The sequence below is a fragment of the Barbus barbus genome, assembly GCF_936440315.1.
Source record: "Barbus barbus genome assembly, chromosome: 27".
In the NCBI taxonomy this organism is placed as follows: domain Eukaryota; kingdom Metazoa; phylum Chordata; class Actinopteri; order Cypriniformes; family Cyprinidae; genus Barbus; species Barbus barbus.
In genome coordinates this window covers 1,477,949-1,502,692 of record NC_136755.1, presented here as the reverse complement: position 1 = coordinate 1,502,692, position 24,744 = coordinate 1,477,949, and the positions used below count along the sequence as shown (strand labels likewise).

Genomic DNA, 24,744 nt, shown 5'->3' with positions numbered 1-24,744 from the left:
ACTTCTTTCTCAGTGAGAGAAAGTTGGTTTATGCAATTTTATGAGTAAAGCTCAAGTACATGAAAGATGTTTCTTTCTCATGAAATGTAATGTTATTTGCAATGCAGAAGACAGATTTTCATGTGTTAAAGTTTTTTTGCAGTGCAAGTCATCTTTGAGCTTCAATGCACATTATCACTAGTTTAAACCTTCTAAGAACTCTAATGCTGTGTTTAGTGCAAGTAAGCAAATGAAGAGAAAGCAAATGAAGGTTTAAACCTTCTAAGAACACTAATGCTGTGTTTAAGTGCAACTAGGCAAATGAAGAGAAAGCAAGGCCACATTTGCTGCAAAGCTTCTTTCTCAGTGAGAGAAAGTTGGTTTATGCAATTTTATGAGTAAAGCTCAAGTACATGAAAGATGTTTCTTTCTCATGAAATGTAATGTTATTTGCAATGCAGAAGACAGATTTTCATGTGTTAAAGTTTTTTTGCAGAGCAGGTCATGTTTGAGCTTCAATGCATATTATCACTAGTTTAAACCTTTTAAGAACACTAATGCTGTGTTTAGTGCAACTAAGCAAACGAAGAGAACGCAAAGCCACATTTGCTGAAAAGCTTCTTTCTCAGTGAGAGAAAGTTGGTTTATGCAATTTTAAGAGTAAAGCTCACGTACATGCAAGATGTCTCTTTCTCATGAAATGTAATGTCATTTGCAATGCAGAAGACAGATTTTCATGTGTTAAAGTTTTTTTGCAGAGCACGACATGTTTGAGCTTCAATGCACATTATCACTAGTTTAAACCTTTTAAGAACACTAATGCTGTGTTTAGTGCAATAAGCAATGGAAGAGAAAGCAAGGCCACATTTGCTGCAATGCTTCTTTCTCAGTGAGAGAAAGTTGGTTTATGCAATTTTATGAGTAAAGCTCAAGTACATGAAAGATGTTTCTTTCTCATGAAATGTAATGTTATTTGCAATGCAGAAGACAGATTTTCATGTGTTAAAGTTTTTTTGCAGAGCAAGACATGTTTGAGCTTCAATGCACATTATCACTAGTTTAAACCTTCTAAGAACACTAATGCTGTGTTTAGTGCAAATGAAGAAAAAGCAAGGCCACATTTGCTGCAAAACTTCTTTCTCAGTGAGAGAAAGTTGGTTTATGCAATTTTATGAGTAAAGCTCAAGTACATGAAAGATGTTTCTTTCTCATGAAATGTAATGTTATTTGCAATGCAGAAGACAGATTTTCATGTGTTAAAGTTTTTTTGCAGTGCAAGTCATCTTTGAGCTTCAATGCACATTATCACTAGTTTAAACCTTCTAAGAACTCTAATGCTGTGTTTAGTGCAAGTAAGCAAATGAAGAGAAAGCAAATGAAGGTTTAAACCTTCTAAGAACACTAATGCTGTGTTTAAGTGCAACTAGGCAAATGAAGAGAAAGCAAGGCCACATTTGCTGCAAAGCTTCTTTCCCAGTGAGAGAAAGTTGGTTTATGCAATTTTATGAGTAAAGCTCAAATACATGAAAGATGTTTCTTTCTCATGAAATGTAATGTTATTTGCAATGCAGAAGACAGATTTTCATGTGTTAAAGTTTTTTTGCAGAGCAGGTCATGTTTGAGCTTCAATGCATATTATCACTAGTTTAAACCTTTTAAGAACACTAATGCTGTGTTTAGTGCAACTAAGCAAACGAAGAGAACGCAAAGCCACATTTGCTGAAAAGCTTCTTTCTCAGTGAGAGAAAGTTGGTTTTTGCAATTTTAAGAGTAAAGCTCACGTACATGCAAGATGTCTCTTTCTCATGAAACGTAATGTTATTTGCAATGCAGAAGACAGATTTTCATGTGTTAAAGTTTTTTTGCAGAGCAAGACATGTTTGAGCTTCAATGCACATTATCACTAGTTTAAACCTTCTAAGAACACTAATGCTGTGTTTAGTGCAAGTAAGCAAATGAAGAGAACGCAAAGCCACATTTGCTGAAAAGCTTCTTTCTCAGTGAGAGAAAGTTGGTTTATGCAATTTTAAGAGTAAAGCTCAAGTACATGAAAGATATTTCTTTCTCGTGAAATGTAATGTTATGTGCAATGCAGAAGACAGATTTTCATGTGTTAAAGTTTTTTTGCAGAGCAGGTCATGTTTGAGCTTCAATGCATATTATCACTAGTTTAAACCTTTTAAGAACACTAATGCTGTGTTTAGTGCAACTAGGCAAATGAAGAGAAAGCAAGGCCACATTTGCTGCAATGCTTCTTTCTCAGTGAGAGAAAGTTGGTTTATGCAATTTTATGAGTAAAGCTCAAGTACATGAAAGATGTTTCTTTCTCATGAAATGTAATGTTATTTGCAATGCAGAAGACAGATTTTCATGTGTTAAAGTTTTTTTGCAGAGCAAGTCATGTTTGAGCTTCAATGCACATTATCACTAGTTTAAACCTTCTAAGAACACCAATGCTGTGTTTAGTGCAATAAGCAAATGAAGAGAACACAAGGCCACATTTGCTGAAAAGCTTCTTTCTCAGTGAGAGAAAGTTGGTTTATACAATTTCAAGAGTAAAGCTCAAGTACATGAAAGATGTTTCTTTCTCATGAAACGTAATGTTATTTGCAATGCAGAAGACAGATTTTCATGTGTTAAAGTTTTTTTGCAGAGCAGGTCATGTTTGAGCTTCAATGCATATTATCACTAGTTTAAACCTTTTACGAACACTAATGCTGTGTTTAGTGCAACTAAGCAAATGAACAGAATGCAAAGCCACAACTTTAATTGCTGAAAAGCTTCTTTCTCAGTGTGAGAAAGTTGGTTTATGCAATTTTAAGAGTAAAGCTCAAGTACATGAAAGATGTTTCTTTCTCATGAAATGTAATGTTATTTGCTTTTTGAAGACAGATTTTCATGTGTTAAAGTTTTTTTGCAGAACAGGTCATGTTTGAGCTTCAATGCACACTGTCACTAGTTTAAACCTTCTAAGAACACTAATGCTGTGTTTAAGTGCAACTAGGCAAATGAAGAGAAAGCAATGCCACATTTTCTGCAAAGCTTCTTTCTCAGTGAGAGAAAGTTGGTTTATGCAATTTTATGAGTAAAGCTCAAGTACATGAAATATGTTTCTTTCTCATGAAATGTAATGTTATTTGCTTTTTGAAGACAGATTTTCATGTGTTAAAGTTTTTTTGCAGAGCAGGTCATGTTTGAGCATCCAAGCACATTATCACTAGTTTAAACCTTCTAAGAACTCTAATGCTGTGTTTAGTGCAAGTAAGCAAATGAAGAGAAAGCAAATGAAGGTTTAAACCTTCTAAGAACACTAATGCTGTGTTTAAGGGCAACTAGGCAAATGAAGACAAAGCAAGGCCAGATTTGCTAAAAAGCTCCTTTCTCAGTGAGAGAAAGTTGGTTTATGCAATTTTAAGAGTACATTTACATTTACATTTATTCATTTAGCTGACGCTTTTATCCAAAGCGACTTACAATTGCTATATATGTCAGAGGTTGCACGCCTCTGGAGCAGCTAGGGGTTAAGTGTCTTGCTCAGGGACACGTTGGTGTCTCACAGTGGATTCGAACCCGGGTCTCTCACACCAAAGGCATGTGTCTTATCCACTGCGCCATCACCACCCTTAGTAAAGGGTAAAGGGTAAACACCACCCTTGAGTAAAGCTCAAGTACATGAAAGATGTTTCTGTGGTAAGATGGTCGATGCAGTGGCTAAGCAAACAGCAAAAAAAACAAAAACTCCAGAATGGTCCATGGAAAAAATTGTTTTTTTAATTCCACATGCTACAAATTCCACAAAGGTGTCTCAAGGACCATAGCAAAATATCCAATATAAATTAAGACTTTACCCAAGAGAAAAAAAACTAACAAAAGAACTGTTCAAAATACAACTCAATTCATATCAAAAATAGGATACACCGTTGGCTACTGACCCAACGAACACCCTTCTCTTTTAATCTCCTCCATTTTCAAACTGACCAATCGTAACCCCTCATCAGGTACTAACGGTACATTATACAAGTTACAGAGGATTTATAAGCTTACAGACAGCACTTTAATAATAAATCACCCCTAACAAGTTATATTATTACCTTAAAAAGCAGATAAACAACCATTTATGATTAGGTCTAAACATTCTTAATAGACCAACCCCTCCCCTGCAAAGTAGCATATAATCGGCTTCCTGTTTGCGGGCCACTCCTAGTAGGCAGCTTCAGGAACCGGTAAGACAAAAAGACATGAACATTAATATATAACCATTATTTGTCCAACTTCATCCTGAATATTTCTCTCTAACAACAGTCACCATGGAATGTGCACCTTTCATGTGACCGCCGCTTGAAAAGAACTAACAAAATAAAGACCTTCCAAAACAGTTTGGTCTGGGTTTTTCTTTGAGTTGCACCATGAGTGCCACATCACATTTTCTCCCCTTCTCCCCCTCTGGATGGTCTGAGTTAGGCAAACGGGATAAATAATCAGCAATAAAATAATTTTTTTAGCTGGACAGTGCTCAACTGTAAACACATATGGCTGCAGAGTCAAACACCAGCGCAGTATCTTTGAATTACTGTTCTGCATTGTTTGGATCCATTTCAATGACCGATGATCAGCCCGTAACGTGAATTCACGTCCCAGCAGGTAGTAACGCAAGGAGTCCACCACCCAGTTAATGGCAAGACCTTCCTTCTCAATTGTTGAGTATCTCTGCTCTCTTTCAAATAGTTTTCTACTCAGAAACAGTACTGGTCTTTCTTCATACTCCTCTCCTTGGATCAGTACTGCTCCCAACCCAACATCGGATGCGTCCACTTGTACAATAAATCTCTTAGAGAAATCGGGACTCTGCAACACTGGTTCATGACATAAGTCTTTAAGAGAATTGAAGGCTTCTTCACAATCATTGGTCCAACAAAATTTTGCAGGACTCTTCTTGGTCAAATTTGTCAGAGGAGTAGCCAATGAAGCGAAATGGGGAATAAATCGCCGATACCAGCCAATTAGACCAAGAAAGGACCTCACCTGTTTTTAGTTTGAGGGCTAGTAACGTTTTGAAGAGCCTTGAGCTTTTCAACTTGTGGTCTGATCTGTCCATGTCGTAGTAAGTACCCCAAGTACCTCACCTCCGTCTGAGCCCAAGAACATTTGGTTGTGTTAATCGTGAGCCCAGCTTCCTGAAGCCTCTTCAGAATGTCAGTAAGATTCTGCAGATGTTCCTGCCACGATCCACTGTAAATCACCACATCGTCAAGGTAGGCAGCTGCATATTGCTCACATCCTGCCAGTACACGATCCATTAACCTTTGGAACGTGGCCGGTGCTCCATGTAAACCAAAGGGCATAACTGTATATTGGTATAACCCAGTGGGAGATCGAAATGCAGTATAGGGCTTGCAAGAGGGCTCAAGTGGCACTTGCCAATATCCTTTACATAAATCTAAGGTAGTCATATAGGATGCTTTACCCAGTCTGTCAATCAACTCGTCGATGCGAGGCATTGGATAGGAATCAAAACACGATACACTGTTTAACTTTCTAAAATCAGTGCAGAACCTAATTCCTCCATCCTTTTTAGGGACCAGTAGTATGGGACTTGACCACTCACTGTTGGACGGTTCTATAATCCCCATTTTCAGCATGGTCTCAATCTCGGTTCTTAGCCGTTCTACCATCTTCTCCGAAACTCGGTAGGGTTTCTGCCGAACAGGAGTGGTGTCTTTCAAGATGATGTTATGGGTAAGGATCTCTGTACGGCCAGGTCTTTCCTGGGGGGTATTCCAGAAAGCAGGTTATGTGACATACCCGGGTAAGTTTAAGGTTAAGTTAGTGGATAACCTAAACTTTCGGTTCCAAAAACGGAGGTAACTTTCTGGGTATGTATGTAACCATAGGAACTTACTCTCTGAAGATAACCTGCTCGGTAGCAGGTTATGTTCCAGGGTTAGTTTGTTTCAGAAGGTTACTGAGCATGGCGTGCCCTTTTGATGACGATCCTGTGGACATCGAGGCACAAATTATACGAGGTTTTTTTAGCCGGGAGAGAGTTATAAGACCGCGAATTGATGTATTTTCATTTCCTAATGATTATTTGAAAGAGCGTTATCGATTTTCAAAAGATTCGTTAATTTATTTAACACATCTCTTGAGACCACATATTGCAAATATCCCAAACCGCGGGTCTGCGCTTAGAACAGAGAACATTCTGTGCATATCACTTCGGTTTTTCGTGTCAGGGCATTTTTTGTACAATGTGGGCGATGCAGAGCATGTGGGAAAGGCAACTGTGTGTAGAGCCGTTCGCACAGTATGTCTGGCACTTAAACGATTCTTACACACGTTTGTACAGTTCCCTGGGCATAAACCTCTGCGTGTTATTAAAGAGGAATTCCACAGAGTGACAGGTTTGTCCTTTGTAGTAAAATCTATGACGCATATTAAATATGTAGTCATACTATTTATATCTATGTATTCATCCTGCACACACACACACACACACACACACACACACTTTAAACTTCCATATATGACTTTCTATTTCAGGATTTCCAAATGTAATTGGGTGCATTGATGGCACACACATTCCTATTAAAGCTTCTTCAGTAAATGAGGGAGACTATGTTAATAGGAAATCTATTCATAGTATCAATGTGCAGGTAACAATTTCATTTTGTGTTCCTAATTTTTTGTCTTGTTAAAATCATTAAACTCATTACTTTTTCCCACTAACTATAGGTAATATGTGAGGCAACCCACATCATTACTAATGTGGAGGCAAAATGGCCAGGATCTGTGCATGATGCCAGAATTTTCCGCGAGTCATCATTATGTCAGTCATTTCAGGAGGGTATGCTTTGCTGTATACAAATTCTTTTTTTTACTATATTTGTATTGTACACTTGAATCATTACAGGACAGTACAATGGTTACTTGCTGGGGGACAGAGGATACCCTTGTCTGCCCTATTTAATGACACCCTACCCTGAACCTGATCCCGGACCACAGACTCGCTTTAACCTGGCTCACAGCCGAACACGGGCCAAGGTGGAGAGGACCATAGGGATCCTGAAGTCTAGGTTTCAGTGTCTGCGTGGGCTCCGGGTCAGTCCAGAGAGGGCATGCGACATCATAGTGGCTTGTGTTGTGCTTCACAACATTGCCACTATAAGAGGAGAGAGCCACCCTCCTTGGATTGAGGAAGATGGCCCAGAGGACCCCCAACAGGGTTTTGCACACAACAGAGATGGAAGATTATTGAGAGACAGGATTTGTCAAAATTACTTTTATTAAAATGTTTGCACTGGTCTGCTCTGCAGTTCATTTCTTGCAAAACAATGAAAGTAAAAATGAAATAAAATGGTTTTTTTTATTACAATGCTTTATATACACAACACTTTTAACATGCAACAGCTTAATCAGAAGTTCTCACCTTAAGGCGATGCTCCAGTTATTAAATTTCAAGTTTTGCTTTTTTAATTTGAAGCTGTATAAGGTCCATCTCCATGTCACTTTTTCTTATTTGTTTTTGAAGATGGACCTTATACAGCTCCTTTGCTGGCAACTAGGAAGGCAAAAAAAGTTAAATAAGTGAGATTCAGTCAGACAATATTCACTCAAATTCTGCACTCAAATTCTTACTCCAGTTAGATTGTGCGCTGAGGTTGAAGGACCTTCATCTGTGGGCAAATCCCCAGGTATGTACTGTGAAAGGACAATGACAGTTTGTTACTCTAATGTAAAAAGGGGGCATGCATTATAATGGTGTGCATCATACCTCAGTGGATCTACCAGCATTGTCCACTTCTGTCACAGCAGATGTGGTCTCTTCATTGTCATCTTCATCCTTCAGTGGAAATATGCAAGTATACATTATCTGGCAAAAATAAACATAAAAAAATATCTAAAGGTACCTGACAACAAAACACTTACAGCTGTGACAGACTGTGTTCTTTCTGTAGGGTCCAATAATACAATCCCTCTGTCAGCATCTATAAGAAAATACAACCCATACAATTCTCAATATTATCAAAGAGAAACCAATAATGCAGGAAAAAATATCAAAGCAATATAACTAAGACCACAGTAGCCTATACATCATATGTAGTTAAATAAAGTAAGCCTGCATAAAAACGTTAAGCATGTTCAAAAAGCCTTTATAAGTGACAGAGTAATATATTAAGTCATAATGAGAACAAATCACATTTCACCATGTTACTTGTGGTGCATGGTGTGTGTGATGAAGTGCCCCCTGGAATGCCAGCAACCACTGGTCGCCCTTTATTAAGGGACAGAGCCAGCTCCTCAGATGGGGTGAGGGGAGATGGTGGTGGGCCCCCCCAGTTAGACGGGCTTCAGCCTTCTTTCTATTAGCTACATGACAGAAAGAATATACTAAATCGTGTTTAATAAATAGTTCAGTAATTGTGTAATCAAATATTACCTTTTTTCAGAATGTTTGTGTTTCATTTTGACTTGGCTCAAAGTTCTTCTGGCTCCAGAAGGATTACACCTTATTAAATAAGAAACCATATATTCCTAGTCAATATACACTGGTATTTTAATCTAAAGAAATGAATGGCAGGAAAAGTAAATGCTTTCGTAGTGATTTAACAGTCAAAAGGATGCGGAAGGGGTGTTTAATTATTGTGCACTATAATAAAAGGGGAGGCAATATCAAATTTGCAATTTAATACACTCACGCATTTACTCTGTCCGTTATTTTTTGCCAAGCCAACTCTCTTTCTTTAGCCCATGCAGCCGTGATGCTTTTTTTCATTATATTGGCTTGAATTCTTCGTATGCGTGCATTAAAACCTCCAACTCCGCCTCAGTAAAGTATGCCGCTCTCTTTTTTTCGTTGTCATTTTCCATTTTGACTCGTGAAATCGGCGATCCATTGAAAACGCCTTTATGTACGCGCATTAACTCTGGGTAACCAGTAGGAGGTTGATTAAACTAACTCTTCTCAGGTGTTTTGGAACCGACATACTCATGGTATGCGGGTTTGGGGTAAATCAACCCAGAGGTTATGATTTACCAAATGGTAAGTTAACCAAGCTTTCTGGAATACCCCTCTGGAAAAGAAAGGGAAAAGATTGGACTACTTTGCTTAATTGCATTTGTTGATGGTTTTCCAATTGTGAGAGGTCTCCTGGAACCTCCTGAGGTGATCGAACTGGCTCCATATCAGTTTCATCCTCTTCCTCCACTACTGCTCTCACCATCATCACTTGGTCTTTTAGATCTTGAGGGCCCTCAAGATCAGACACTCTCTCCTTGAATTCCCTCAAGAGATTTACGTGTAGGACCTGCTTAGGCTGCTTTCTTTCAGGGCATACAATTTCATAGGTTAGTGAGCCCAATTTTCAAGGAACAACATACTGCCACTTGGCCAACAATTTGCTTGTGCCTGAGGGTAACAATACCAGAACTTTCTGTCCAGGTTTCAAGTCCCGTTCCCTAGCATGTGTGTCATACCATACTTTTTGTCTTTGCTGAACAGCAAGTAGATTTTCTTTGGCCAGAGACCTAAAAGTCTCCAACTTGTCCCTCATCTGTAAGATATAAGAGGCGATACTACACTGGGTTGGTTTCTCTGCTGTCCATCCCTCTTTGAGCACATCCAGAGGGCCACGAACTTTCCTGCCAAACAAAAGCTCAAAAGGAGAGAAACCAGTTGAGCATTGAGCGACCTCTCTATATGCAAAGAGAAGAAAAGGAAGTAATTTATCCCAATCCCTCCCAGACTCGTCAACAAACTTCTTAAGCATGTTTTTCAATGTACAGTTAAAGCGTTCTACGAGGCCATCGGTTTGAGGGTGAAATGGCGTAGTTCTAATTCCCTTAAAGGTGCCATAGAATGCATTTGATACAGTATTTTAAATTGTTCTCTGATATCTACACAGAAGGTATGTGGCTTAGGTAAGGGCAAAAAATCTCCAGAAACGATTTTACATGTCCATTTACAACCCTAGGATTTCTGCCTAGAATGAAACGGTCTGTTATTGGCTTATTTGGCAGGGTCATGAATAATAATGAGCTCTGCTCTGATTGGCTGTTTCACAGTACGGCTCATCAGCAAGAAGGAAGCACAGGGAGGAAAATATATATTTAAATACTTTCTCTCGCAGTTATATCGTCGGGTAATTATACTGTATATAAAACGCGGGCATCAGGGAGCCGTTATTAATATGCGAGGCATTGAAACTGCTTTTGAACGATCCATCGATCGTTCACTTTCAAGAGACGTGATCACACAAACTATGTTTACATTATGGAGCAACAGTACTTACCACACATTTCACAAGATCAGATGCTTGTCAGTGGTGCTCAGGATCTGTAAGTCATTCGCCATCATCCTCATCTCTCCTTACTGAGAGTGAAATCTTATGTACTGTAACAGGCTACCGCTAGCAAGGAGCTAACCATGTCCCTTTAGTGGCTCGCGTTATTTGCTTTCTGTGCCTTTCTGAATACAGACACCAACCCATCCCTGCACTTCACACCCCCTGCATGGCCTGGAACATAACATTTATTGTGTTATTTTCGCTGTTGTCCGCGCTTGTTTATTTACAATACCTGCAGAGCTTCTGATAGTTCGGCCGGCTTAGAACAAGGACGGGTTTATGCAAATGTTGGGGGCGTAGTGATCCTGACTGTTGCGTCACAGTCGGTGTTATGTTCTGATTCGCCTCTTTTTCAGTGGTCTTTTTTAATCACGAGATTTACATATGAAGGAGAAAACTATGGTGTTTGAGGCTCACTGTATGTCATTTCCATGTACAGAACTGTTATTATTTAAATATGCCAGGGTAAAGACAGTTTTTCATTCTATGGCACCTTTAATGCCTAGTTGATTGTACAGTAGTTTCATCAGTTTAGCCATAAAATTTGTCCCCTGATCGGTAATAATTTCAGAGGGAACACCAACTCTGGCTAATCAGACATCTCACAATGTGTTTAACTTGGATTGAACGCAAAGGATACACCTCTGGATATCTAAGGGATCTTCTGGTATCTCACAAGATGGCGCCGCTGTGTTCGGACGCCGTTAGGTTCGCTCCACTGAGAATTTGCTTCTACCTTCCTTTTTACTTAGTTTTACTTTCTCTTTTTACACATCTCACGTCGGCACTGATCACCTACAACATAGAAACACTTTTGGACATTGGAAACCGCTACACCAACCTGTTTCAGGACACTTTATCCACGAATCCTGCGTGGCCTCTGGAGATTCTTCGGAACGCGGAGATAAACAACACCCCCCCGAGGCGACGGATCAAGAAACACTGCGGGAAGCGCCCTGGAATTCGAGTCAGACTCCGGAAAAGGGCTCACAGTCCTCCTCTCCCAAGCATTCTCCTCGCTAATGTCCAATCCTTGGAGAATAAGATGGACGATCTTAGAGCCAGGATTAGTTTCCAACGGGACATTAGGGACTGTAACATCCTTTGTTTGTCAGAAACGTGGCTTTCGTCCTCGGTCCCGGACACTGCTGTAATGCCGAGTGATAACTTCTCTGTCTTTCGGACGGACAGAACAGCAGAGGCCGGTAAATCCAGGGGTGGAGGAGTATGTTTCATGATCAACAAGAAATGGTGTGACCCCAGGAATATCTCCATTCTGTCGCGTTCCTGCTCGCCTCATCTGGAACATCTTTCCATTATCTGCCGCCCATTTTATCTGCCCCGGGAGTTTTCATCGATAATTGTTACTGCTGTGTACATTCCACCACAGGCGGACACTGGCTTGGCTTTGTCTAAACTTCACGATGTGCTCAGCGGCCACATTAACAAACATCCTGACGCTGCCTTCATCATCGCGGGGGACTTTAACAAAGCCAACCTCAAGCAGGTCAAGCCGAACTTTTACCAACATGTATCCTGTCCAACTAGAGGACCAAACACACTGGATCATTGCTACACTCAGTTCAAGGATGCCTACAAAGCCCGCTCACTACCGGCTTTTGGCAAATCGGACCATGCCGCCATCTTTCTAACACCGAGATACAAATAAAGGCTCGTTCAGGAACCTCCGGTGCAGAGAGTAGTGACGCGCTGGTCCTCCCACTCAGAGACTATGCTGCAGGCGGCGCTTGATGACGTCGACTGGGACATGTTCCGGGCGAGTTCTTCTGACGTCAGCGAGTTCACGGATGTAGCATTAAGCTTCGTAAACACGCTAACCGAGCAAGCTACAGAAACAATAACGATAAGGACATTCTCCAACCAGAAACCGTGGGTGGACAGAACAATCCGTGCCGCGGTTAACACACGCACCGCCGCTTACAATGAGGCTCTTCTGTCTGGGAATACGAGCGAGTACAAAGCATCGTGCTATGCTCTCCGACGCGCAGTAAGAGCCGCCAAACACAGATACAGAGAGAGAATTGAGTCTCATTTCCAGCTCAACGACTCTCGACGGATGTGGCAGGGACTGAGGACCATCTGTGACTTCGGAAACAAATCCTCCGCGGAGGCGAGAGCAGATCCGTTGCTGGCCGACGAGTTAATTATCTTCTACGGCCGCTTCGATGGCAACGGCGGTGGCGCGTTTCTGCCGACCAGCGCGTCTGGAAGCAACAGGCAGAGCAGCGATGATCCTGTAATCACCGTGTCGGAGGATGAGGTTCGGAGGGCGCTAAAGAGAGTGAACGTCAGGAAAGCAGCCGGACCTGATGGGATAACCGGCCGTGTTCTGAGGTCCTGCGCCGATCAGCTCGCTGGTTTGCTCACTTCTATCTTTAATGAGTCCCTTGCTACCGCCGTGGTTCCCACCTCATTCAAAAAATCCATCATTATCCCTGTGCCAAAGAACAATAAACCCTCTTGCCTGAATGACTATCGCCCAGTTGCCCTCACATCTATAGTCATGAAGGTTTTTGAGAGACTTGTAAAGAGCCACATTTGCTCCTCCATCCCTGATACTCTGGACCCTCTTCAGTTTGCCTATCGCCCAAACAGATCCACGGACGATGCCATTTCTCACGTTCTCCACTCTTCCCTCACACACTTGGATAGCAACAATGGAAATTATGCAAGGCTGCTATTCATTGACTATAGCTCAGCTTTCAACACTATAGTCCCCATCAAGCTGGCATCTAAACTCACAGACCTCGGCCTAAACTCCTCACTCTGTGACTGGATTCAAGACTTCCTCACCGGCAGACCTCAAGTGGTGAAAGTTGGCCAGTTCACCTCAAACTCCATCACTCTGAACATAGGAGCCCCACAGGGCTGTGTCCTGAGTCCCCTGCTCTACTCTCTCTACCCGCATGACTGCGTGTCCTCTCACAGCTCCACATCTATTGTCAAATTCGCTGATGATACTGTGGTTCTGGGCCTCATCTCCAACAACGATGAGACCGCATACTTGGACGAGGTAGAGAGACTCACATCATGGTGCCAGGACAACTGTCTCTCTCTGAATGTGAGCAAAACTAAAGAGCTGATCATGGACTTCAGGAAGAGACAGCAGCAGCCCTACACACCTCTTATGATCAGTGGGACCCCTGTGGAGAGGGTGAGTAGCTTCAAGTACCTCGGTGTAAACATCTCCGAGAACCTGACTTGGACTACACACATCCAAACTCAGGTAAAGAAAGCCAGGCAAAGACTGTACCATCTGCGACAGCTGAGGAAATTCAGGGTCTCACCAGCAATCCTGAAAACTTTCTATTCAGGGACCATAGAAAGTGTATTGACTCAGTGCATCTCAGTGTGGTATGGAAACAGCTCCAATCAGGACTGCAAAGCACTACAGAGAGTTGTGCGCTTAGCTGAGCGCATCTCAGGGTCTGCTCTCCCCTCTCTGCAGGACATCTACCTCAAACGCTGCAAAAATAGAGCTGTCAAAATAATCAAGGACTCAAATCACCCTGGTAACCAGCTATTCACTTTGCTTCCATCTGGTAAGCGCTTCCGTAGCCTGATGGCAAAAACTGAGAGACTTAGGAGGCCATCAGGCTCCTAAACTCTAACTCTGTGTCATAACATCACTTGACTCCATGTAAATATCACCATATCAATAAGCTATTCATAATTTTTTCTACCTCATATTGCTGCTATTATATACCCTGTACAACTTTTTTGCACATTATTTTGCACATTCCTCTTAGTACTATTTAAGTCAACAACATACTGACCTGCACATTTATATTTATATTTTTTATCTATCTTTTTATTTTATTCTTTTTATTTTATTTTTTTTATTTTTTTCTACTTTTCTTCTCTTAATATTTGTATACTTTATAATTGCACTGTCCTTGGAGCGGACCTGACCTACATTTCACTGCTGGTTATACTCTGTATAATTGTGTATGTGACGAATAAAACTCTTGAATCTTGAATCTAGTAGCATAGTCACAGATTACGAGTGCAAATTGGTGACCTGAACTACTCTTTACCAAAGGGCCTATTATATCCATCCCTATACGATCAAATGGGATTCCAATTATAGGCAAAGGTTGTAGATAACTTCTATCTGATTTACGAACCGGTGCTACCATTTGACATTCAGAACAAGTTTTACATATTCTTGCACATCTTGATACATTTTTGGCCAGTAAAATCTTTGACTGATTCGTTCGTATGTTTTCTGTTGACCTAAATGTCATGACCAAGGAATGGTGTGACCTAGATGTAGGATCATCTGATGCAGTGCTCTGGGTATTACCAATCTAGGACTCTCTATATCAGCAAGGTACAAGAGGCTGTTCTTTAAAATGTACCGATCCCCCCAAAATTTTGGTACACCCACAGCCTTGCCATCTACCTCACACAGCTTTTGGAACAGGGGCTGTAAAGTAATGTCTGATTTTTGCAACTGCCTAAAATTATCAGGAATCTGCCAACGGGAGTTAATCAGCTCCAACTCAGGGTCAGGGATTTTGGGTAAACTGTCTTGTGCCTTATTTTTCCCCCATGCTTTTCTTGTCGTCTCTGTTTTTTCCTTTTTTTTTTCTCTTTCCCCCCAGTACCAAACAAGATTCTTAATGTGTTAGAAGTTCTACGCACAAGAAGTTCTTTCTGCATTGCAAATAAGATTTCATTTAATATGTAAGAAACATTTTTAATATGGGCAGCTTTTGTTAAATGTTAGTAATGGCTGTCCCCATTTACGTTGTTAAATGACTGTTTACTGTTATGCTTTGTTACCATGTAACTGTTAGTGCAAAAAAGGTGAGGTGTGTTGTGTTTGATTGGAGAGTGGAGCCAAATAAAAGTAGTTATTGACATGGCGTTCAAATCTATTTTTTTACATAACATTGTATAGGCCATATAATATGCAGTGATTTTAGTCATTCGATTTGATTTCAGCAATAACAGGAGGATTCCTCAACAACAATAATAATAATACACAAACACCTGTTGTAGGCCCCATTTTATATAACATCTTTTCAAAGCAAAACCATGTGTGATTTGTGAATGCCTTTTAGAATGTTCTGTGATTGGGGCCCACACGCACTGCAGGGGTTTTCCGTTCACCCGTGCTGCTCAGTTGAACCCAAGGTACTACATACTTAGTCACTGCTATACTGCAATTAACCTTTTAATCAAGATTTTCAACTTCAGTTTTTTTTCCCCTTACAATAGCTGTAACGAAGTTGAAAGAATTGGGGAAGGTGGAAAATGCAAAAAAACAAAAAAAAGTTTTAATTCACAAAATAACCCAAAAGAAGTGGCAGCTGCTTCACACACACACACAAAGTGTCCCAAAGCCTAGTCTCTTCTCCCTCCACTGCAGTCACTCCTCCTTACAGATATATGCTTTCAGAGCTCCCCTTCCTCCTCCCACTCAGATGACAAAAACAATTGCAAACTTGTGTTCAAATTTAATATTTATTCAAGTCTCATCTGATTAGAAATGCACAAGAAATTGCACATAACCCAATTACACGTCACCAAAATATTTTCAGTAGATTTGGTTGAAAATCATTTAGTTATTTATGTTAATTAAGTTCGTTATGTTAATTTGAGGAATTATCTAGCACAAACTATTTTATACAGTGAGATCATGCAAGATTTTCTACCAGAATTAATTAAATCCATCTGGTAAAAAAACATAACTTACAGCAAACAGTATAGACATGCATTATTTACAAATACAGGTCTAGTAAAATGGGAAACATTCTGTACTAAATCACTATAGTTAGCCAAGATGGATATATTAACACGATCAGTACATGTCCCTTAGTGTAATGTCCCAAAGTCCATTACTGCCTGGGAGGACAATTCTATGATGTATATCAAAGTCCCTGACATTAAACCTTATCTTTCAATAAAAAAAATAAAAATAAAATATTAAGACATCTATTCATTACACATAATATGGAGAGTATTTTTGATTAACACACACCTATTTTTAAATAAATCACTAAAAATGAGGGTGGTATGGCTTTAGGAATATCACAATTTAGACTAAAAAGCACCAAAACTCCATTCCTACATTGCCTGTGAAGTCTTTGGTTTATGCTAAAATTCACAACAGTAATATAAAATATAATTATACACATATACTAACCATACTGACATGCCAAAATTCATGAGTTTCTCTAACAGAACACTGGGATGTCACAAATCTCAGGACTTCAAATCCATCAACACCACAAATCCAGATTTTCAGTGCAGGCAAATCCTGGATTTTCTCGAATCTTCCAGTAAGTTTTATTTGTCACCCACGCCTCTCTTCCAGCATGATCTAAGGTTTTTCTGATGAAAGAAATATTTGTAAATTGTTTTAAATAAGGTATTTACAATTCCACTTTAACTGTATTAGTTCATGAATCATCTGTGTTGATTCACTCTGAATATGCAGACATTCATGGCTTTTCTAAATATTGATGTTATCTACAGAATATATTCCATTATCATATGTGGTCCTCTGGTAAAATTAATCTGAGGATTAGAATTTAATTTAATCTGAATTAATTGCTTCAGATTGGCAGCAGATTTTTAGAAGCAGAAATATGGAATAAATACTGGGACTCACACAAAGAAACGTGGAACATGCTCTTCGCCCCTCTTGGTCATTGCCTTACGTCTTTCACGTTGTTTCTCCTCTATTTCATCCTTGCATTTATCGGCTTCCTCCACTTTGCCCTCTTCAAGAAGCCTAAAAGGAAAATAAATATCTAACTCAAATACATTTTCCAGCCATCTCGATTTCTTCACTTGCTATGTTCTAGGCACTAAAACAATGACATTCAAGTAAATTTGACCAAAATGGCAAAATACAAAACTTTGATAACTGAAATGAGATACAAAGTACAATGAATAAAACTTTACTCCACCCAAAAATGTAAATTCTCATTTTCCTCACCCACATGCTGTCCCAGATGTATAGACTGATTTTCTTTAAATGAACACAAAGACTGAAAAAAATGTTTAGAAAATGAGAAGTGATGCAGAAGAACAGAGGATTATTACGGTTACAAAATGTTTCACAACGCGCTTACATTACACTTCACATATGATGAAAGTCATTTACATCTGGTGATGAGATGAGAGAATTAGCATTTTTGGGTTGAGTATCTAAGTATCTAATAGCGTAAAGTCAGTTGATTAACCTGCAATAAAGATTAGTACTGTTAGACAAAGGTGATACTGACACCAAACTTTACAAATTATTTACTGGCAATGATGCCTTAACATTAACTTTAGGAGGCCAAAAATCACGATGTGTTTCCACCGTTGGACCAGAAGCTCCGCTGCACTTCACTAAAACCCACCCTTTACACAACTCTCTGGAACAAAGTCATGCAACCCCATCATTTCAGTTTTTGGAAAAAGACTCTTTGCCTCCCACTGTCAGCAGTTTACATTCCGGAGATGGAAAAACACAGCTGTCGACATTCAAACAGACGAGAGAAAATGCCTCTCGTGGAATCTATTTGCTGCATGAACTGCCACAAACTTCTACAAAGGATTGCGGTTCTTGAAACAAAGTTACTTGCTGGACTTCCAAAACAGGAGGAACACACAGCAGATGGTCACCACGGATCCCCTCAGCATACAGCCCTGTCCTGTAAATCTAGTGAATCTCAACAGTTAATACAAAGTGTTGAAACCGATCGACAGACTAATCGATGGCACAAACCGGGAGAGAGACCCAAAGGCACTCGAGACGTCAGATTGTCACGAGTATCTTGTATTGCTGCCATAGTATCCTCTACAACTTCAATCTTTTCTGGGGCCACAGACAACCGTTTAGACTGGATGGCCTCCACCCAAACAAACTTGGTGCAAGAGTGCTAAAGCACAATATATATTTCTCGCTCCGTCATCCTTCAGTGGTATGTGCCAATCCACTCTGCCTGAATGGCACACACACACCTAGACAGAACTTGAGTGACCACAGGAATTCATATCAGCTTGAGTCATCATGTGGTTGGACATCCCGTCTGAGCCCTGCCCACAGAGCTCATCACAGCTCAGGTGTGCGATATGACGATTTTTGATCGTGGACGATAAAAATGTCTCCACGATCTGCTTTTGGAGAGATATTGTAGTATCGTGCTACAGCGCATTTTCTATCAGTTACAGTTCTGGCGCCTCCGTCATATACTGTACAACGCCACATACATTCCCATCAGTGTTAACTCAGCGTTTCAGTTAAAGCAAAGACTATACACTTTGCGAATAAGTGCAGTGTTCCGCGAGAGTTTAACCAATCACAAAAGTACATATGCGTGTTTTAAAGCCTTGCCGGTTTAGCTTTTCATTCTCGCACTGTTCTGACATGCGCTTTTTCTGAGCCCGTACACCTGAAATGAACGTTCAACAGAAGAAAGAAACTCATTCAGGTTTAAAACTAACCTTGAGTGAGTAGATGGTATAAATATAAAACACTATGACAGAATCGACAGACAAATGACAATTTTTTCTCTTCAATGTTAAAACAAAGCGCAAAAAAAAAAAAAAAAAACACACAAAAAAAAAACTCGCTACTCGACAGAAAAAAAATTAGAATACAGATACTTTAACCTGTTAACCTTCACTGCCATTTGTGGCCTCGCAGGTGAAAATAACCTACCTAAATTAAAATGGTAACAGTTTGTGACAAAGTGTGCTTACACAAACAAATTAGGTATCTTTGGAAAGAAGAGACTCTGGGCTTTACTATCTATCATCCAGAGTTGATAATGCTCAAAAAGATAAGTTATAGGCACTGACGTGCCTTGAAAAATATTTTTCCACACTGAATGTTTTTTTTATTTCATATACAAATACATGAAATAAGTCCTGGAGCAATCCAGAAAAGTAATGGATCGAAAGCCACGTGTCTCATGAGTTCATATTTCAAATTTGAAGAAGATACCATGAAAAATGAGATTCCTGCAAGATTTTTTCTGAAACTATTTATAGTCCCCCCCCACCCCCCTGTTTGAGGAAAAATAACCACCAAATGGATTACAGAATTATACAAGCTATTTTAGTCATTATACATGTTCCTGCATAGTTTTTCAATTATAAAATAATAGACAAATAATTATTTTTGTATTTTTTAGTGCTCAAATAAATCTGAGTAATAAAAAGGAAAAAAAAATAGAAAAAAAATGCTTTGTATATAGTATGTATACTGAAGTATTCTTCGTTATTCGTTATTACAATGATAAATATCACTGCCAGACGTGAAGTGATATTGGCAGACATGGTCATAGAGTCAGTAAACACACGCTGATGTGCTTCCATTCAGATGATGATCATACAGATGGGCCATATAAATCAATAATAGCTGATCAATGAATCACAATGATAGCCGTCATAGAGTCGCTAATAAACACGCTGATGTGCGTCCATACATATTATAATCATGCAGACACGGCCACATTCCCCACACAATACACACATATAAAAAATGTAGAAGAAAAAAAAAAACAGTTTTTTATGGATAAAGCAGATCGCTAAGTTATGCCCCGCTCAGATGACAGTTGCGTCACAGTAGCGTGCGTCACTGCCGGCAGGAGGGAGCGCCAAATTCAAATAATCTATATTCCGCTTTTCTGAGACTTTTTTTTTCCGTAGACGGTCTCATTATTTTTGTACAACCGTATGCTGTAACACCGTGTTGTTTTTTTACCACCAAGACGCTGTTTTTGAGCGTAATTTATTCCATAACGGACGCGAACAATAACTCTCTGAAGAAATGAAACGTAAACAAAGGAATATTCATCCTTATTACAACGTTATTGTTTCGCTGGACTAAAAGTGCTCGCTGGGATGTTGTTCTGTGGACCCTTACCTCTCTAACTAAACTGGGATTTCAGCAGTGGACGCGTTTGTGGCTCGTTATTACAATGATAAAGGTACGTACGGCTTTTTTACTCTGCGTGTTTGGATGTGTACTGCTTACACAAATGTAGCAAATTTGTGCCACTCATTCCTTATAAGCTTTCCATCGAAAAACAGCGATCTGTCGTCGATGCTTGAGGCTTAGACCCTCAGAATGATATATAGTTTGACAAGATTAACTTTGTCCCGTTTCATTTATTCTATTAGAAAACAATGACACATGCAAACAATGATCGTTCAGTGCGAGGTCGCTCTGGTGAACGTTAACAGGTTAATAGGAATCAATCTATATAGTGTATTATTTTTATATTTGTTTATACAGTTTCTTGAATGCTCCTGCTAAATACACCTAATGTACCTGAAAATAAAACAGTTTATTTTATTTGTATATTATGTGCATTTGTAATGTGCATCTTTGTTATTTCTATTAACAAAGATAAAATAATGACTAAGATTTTTTATCTTCTCTCACTTTGGTCTAAATATCTGCCATACTTTTTTATATTTTGTTACCTTAAAAGGCTTTGTCTTTATAACAGGGATATTATTTTGGCTGCACTGCTCAGAGAAAAATAGTAAAACCAACAAGACAAAGAATCGTGATAAAATCGTGAAATTTATAAAAAGATTGTGATATGATATTTTTGCCATATCGTCCACCCCTAAAGCAGACTGTGATGTATTACAACAGCTCCAAGACTCCGCACCCAAGGACGAATTTCTGGAAAACAGCCAAGACAACATATCACAGCCACCGGAAACACAAGAGCCAGAGCCCATCTCACTAGACACATTATCCCTCTCTCCAGCATCTCCACTTCTAAGCTTCTCACAGAAAATGGAGGAACTGGTGTATGCTGGGACCAAACTCTCCTACTCTTTCGCTGCAAGCCCCCAGATATCAAATAAAAAACGGCGGGCCCCCCAACCACCAAAGACTGTAGGCCCAGCTCTCCCTCCTCCTCCTGTGAGCGCTCTCCGACCGCTGCCACCAAGGTTATTTTCGTAAATTAAAACTGAAACCAAGACTAAAACTATTAAACTGAAATAAAATTAAACTTTCTAAATAAATGAAAAAACTAAACGAAACTAACAGTAAACTGAAAAACTAACTAAAATAATTAGCAAAAATAAATAATCGTATTCGTTCTGTGTCAGAAAATCGGACCTGTGGTTGTTTAGGGAAATAGAGTGATTCATGCACGTGAGCGGAGTCAAATGCGTTTTTGCTTTATTAAAAAACAAATACAAAAAAAAAGACACGGACTATGACATGGGAAATAATAATGCACACCTTACAGCGCACGAACGTTTAAAAGCGTGCTTGCCATGCGAGAACAACATGAGAGTGAGTTAATGGACACAGAATTAACATTTTTGGATGAGCTGACTTTAGTGAAGAATCATTGTGTCACACTTTGCGATTACTATGGTAACGTCTGCCTCGAGTCCATGACACGAGCACAGCCTTGACTGTATAAAACTCATCCAAAATGAGAGAAAGCCGCACTGTGTTTTCAGCGCTTGCGGTGTTGTGTAAAAGGGGCTTTAGAACCGGGATTGAGTGCGTTGCTCATCTGAAGCACGTGCGTGCTGGAGCGGCTCGTCAAAGTAAAGTGCAAACATCATTTAAAATCACCATATCGCATTTATTTTGAATAGTATGAGGTTTCAAAGCATTTTATATTGTTTCTTCTTATTGTGTACGTTCATAGAGGGAGAGACGGCACGTACAGTATTCCAAAGACTATATACTATAGTGTGCACCGGTGGGGCTGTGCAAAAGATCCAACAAATTAATGCATTGAAATCACAGATCGACAAAAATAAAGTTTAGAGTTTCAATGACGATTGCAAAGAACATGCCTGCATCACAGTGTGCACACTGTCCATGCTAAATTCTATGTGATAGTCATTTTTAATACTATTTAGGGCCGACAGAGTGGATAGTATGCACACTGGGATGCAGGGCATGTTTCCTCAAATCCAGCACTGGCCATTTTCCTTCAGAATTTAGCTCCAACCCTGATAAAAACTCAACTGCCTGATACTGTCTAGTAACTCTGAAAACCTTGATTAGCTTGTTGTTTGTAAACTATTGGCATATTAAACAATATGAATGAATATGAATTAATAAATTGTATAAATATAGGTTGCATATTTTGGGCTTTGGTTGAATTGTTGTTGAATTGTTGTTCAAAATGGCGCCGCTGATGGCAGCTATTGTGCGTTGCTCCTCAGTGTTTGTATTGTTTTTGTTTGTTTTTCCTGTTTTTTGTTTTTCAAATAAGATCAGTTTTACCAGGGATGATCTGCTGAACATTCGGCAGAACACACCACAAAACCTTCTACCGGTTTTTGATTTTTCGGACGTTTTGCTGGACATTGTAGTTGGTGGAGCCGTAGCTCTGGTCAAACGCTACAGGAGGCGCAGACGGGGAAAGCGAGCCGGCGCGCTCGTGAAACTTCGTCAGCGCGGATTTAGAACAGCGTTACCTAGCATCCATTTGTCGAATCTCCGCTCTCTACCCAACAAAACGGACGAACTCCTTCTGCTCTCCCGGACAAACAAGGACTTTTCTAACTCTGCTGCTCTGTGTTTCACGGAAACCTGGTTGAATGGCGACATACCGGACAGCGCGATTCATCTGCCTAATTACCAGCTGATCAGAGCAGATCGGGACACAGAATCAACGGGGAAATCGCGCGGCGGAGGGACGTGCTTCTACATCAATGAGAGGTGGTGTACAGATGTAACTGTGTTAAAGAAGATGTGCTGTTCAGATCTAGAAACACTCTTCATTAACTGCAAGCCGTTCTAATGTTTACATTCCACCGCAAGCGCACGTGAGCACAGCTTTACAGAAACTCGCTGATCTGATCACAGAGAGTGAACAACAACACCCGGACTCTGTTTTAATCATTCTCGAGGACTTTAATAAAGCAAATCTCTCCCGTGAACTGCCAAAATACAGACAGCACATCACATGTTCCACCAGAGACAGTAATATATTGGATCACTGTTACACAACAATAAAGGACGCATACACTCGGTTCCACGAGCAGCTTTAGGACTCTCTGATCACTGTTTGGTTCATCTTATTCCATCCTACAGGCAGAAACTTAAGTCTGCAAAGCCTGTATTAAGATCTGTTAAAAGATGGACTAACGAAACAGAGCGGGATTTACAAGCCTGTTTCGACCTGACTGATTGGACTGTTTTTGAAGCTGCGGCAAATGACCTGGACGAGCTCACAGAGACTGTAACATCTTATATCAGTTTCTGTGAGGACATGTGCATTCCTACCAGGACTCATCTATTCTACAACAATGACAAACCATGGTTCACTGCCAAACTCAGACAGCTCCGTCAGGCCAAAGAAGATGCTCACAGAAAGGGGGATAAAGTATTGTACAAACAGGCCAAATACACACTGGAAAAGGAGATCAGAGTGGCAAAGAGGAATTATTCTGACAAGCTCAGGAACAAATTCTCTTCCAGTGATCCGGCTTCAGTGTGGTTAGGATTGAAGGACATCAGCAGCTACAAAACACCACCCCCCAGCACTCTGAAGAATCAACACCTGGCAGACGACTTAAACAAGTTCTTTTGTCGTTTTGAACGATCCCCCCACACCCACCCAGAACACCCCTCCACACAACCATTCACACCTCCAGCAACCCCTCTCTCCCCCACACCTACAATTCAGATCAGTGAAGATGATGTGTGCCAGGTCTTCTGGAAGAACAAAAGAAGGAAAGCACCTGGTCCAGATGGTGTGTCACCAGCCTGCCTAAAAATCTGTGCTGAGCAGCTGGCCCCCATCTTCACACAGATCTTCAATAGATCACTGGAGCTGTGTGAAGTCCCCTCATGCTTCAAACGCTCCACCATCATCCCCGTCCCAAAGAAATACAAAATTACTGGACTTAATGACTACAGACCTGTGGCCCTAACGTCTGTAGCCATGAAATCATTCGAAAGACTGGTTTTGGCTCATCTGAAGGACATCACCGGACCCTTACTGGACCCCCTGCAGTTTGCCTACAGAGCAAACAGGTCTGTGGATGATGCAGTCAACATGGGACTGCACTTCATCCTGCAGCATCTGGACAGACCAGGGACTTATGTGAGGATCCTGTTTGTGGATTTCAGCTCTGCTTTTAACACCATTATCCCAGAAACCCTTCAAAATAAACTAACTCAGCTCTCCGTCCCCACCTCCGTCTGCCAGTGGATCAACAGCTTCCTTACAGACAGACAGCAGTTAGTAAAGCTTGGTAAATTCACATCCAGCACTCGAACCATCAGCACTGGAGCTCCTCAGGGCTGTGTTCTCTCCCCACTGCTCTTCTCCCTCTACACCAACGACTGCACATCTAAAAGACCCCTCTGTCAAGCTCCTGAAGTTCGCAGACGACACCACACTGATCGGCCTCATCCAGGACGGTGACGAGTCTGCTTACAGACAGGAGA

The 24,744-nt window shown here is 40.4% G+C and overlaps 1 protein-coding gene across 1 annotated transcript in view; it reads right to left on the bottom strand.

The window, feature by feature from the left end:
- Nucleotides 1-15,798: 15,798 nt before the first annotated feature.
- LOC306847240 (oxysterol-binding protein-related protein 7-like) overlaps nucleotides 15,799-24,744 on the bottom strand; it is a 63,390-nt gene continuing 54,444 nt past the window's right edge. The window contains exons 21-22 of the mRNA XM_079381078.1: nucleotides 16,966-17,088; nucleotides 15,799-16,685 (exon numbers count right to left, since the gene is read on the bottom strand). Of these exons, the coding sequence (XP_079237204.1) occupies nucleotides 16,574-16,685; nucleotides 16,966-17,088 (235 nt within the window). The 3' untranslated portion in view covers nucleotides 15,799-16,573. The remainder of the gene's footprint in view (nucleotides 16,686-16,965; nucleotides 17,089-24,744) is intronic.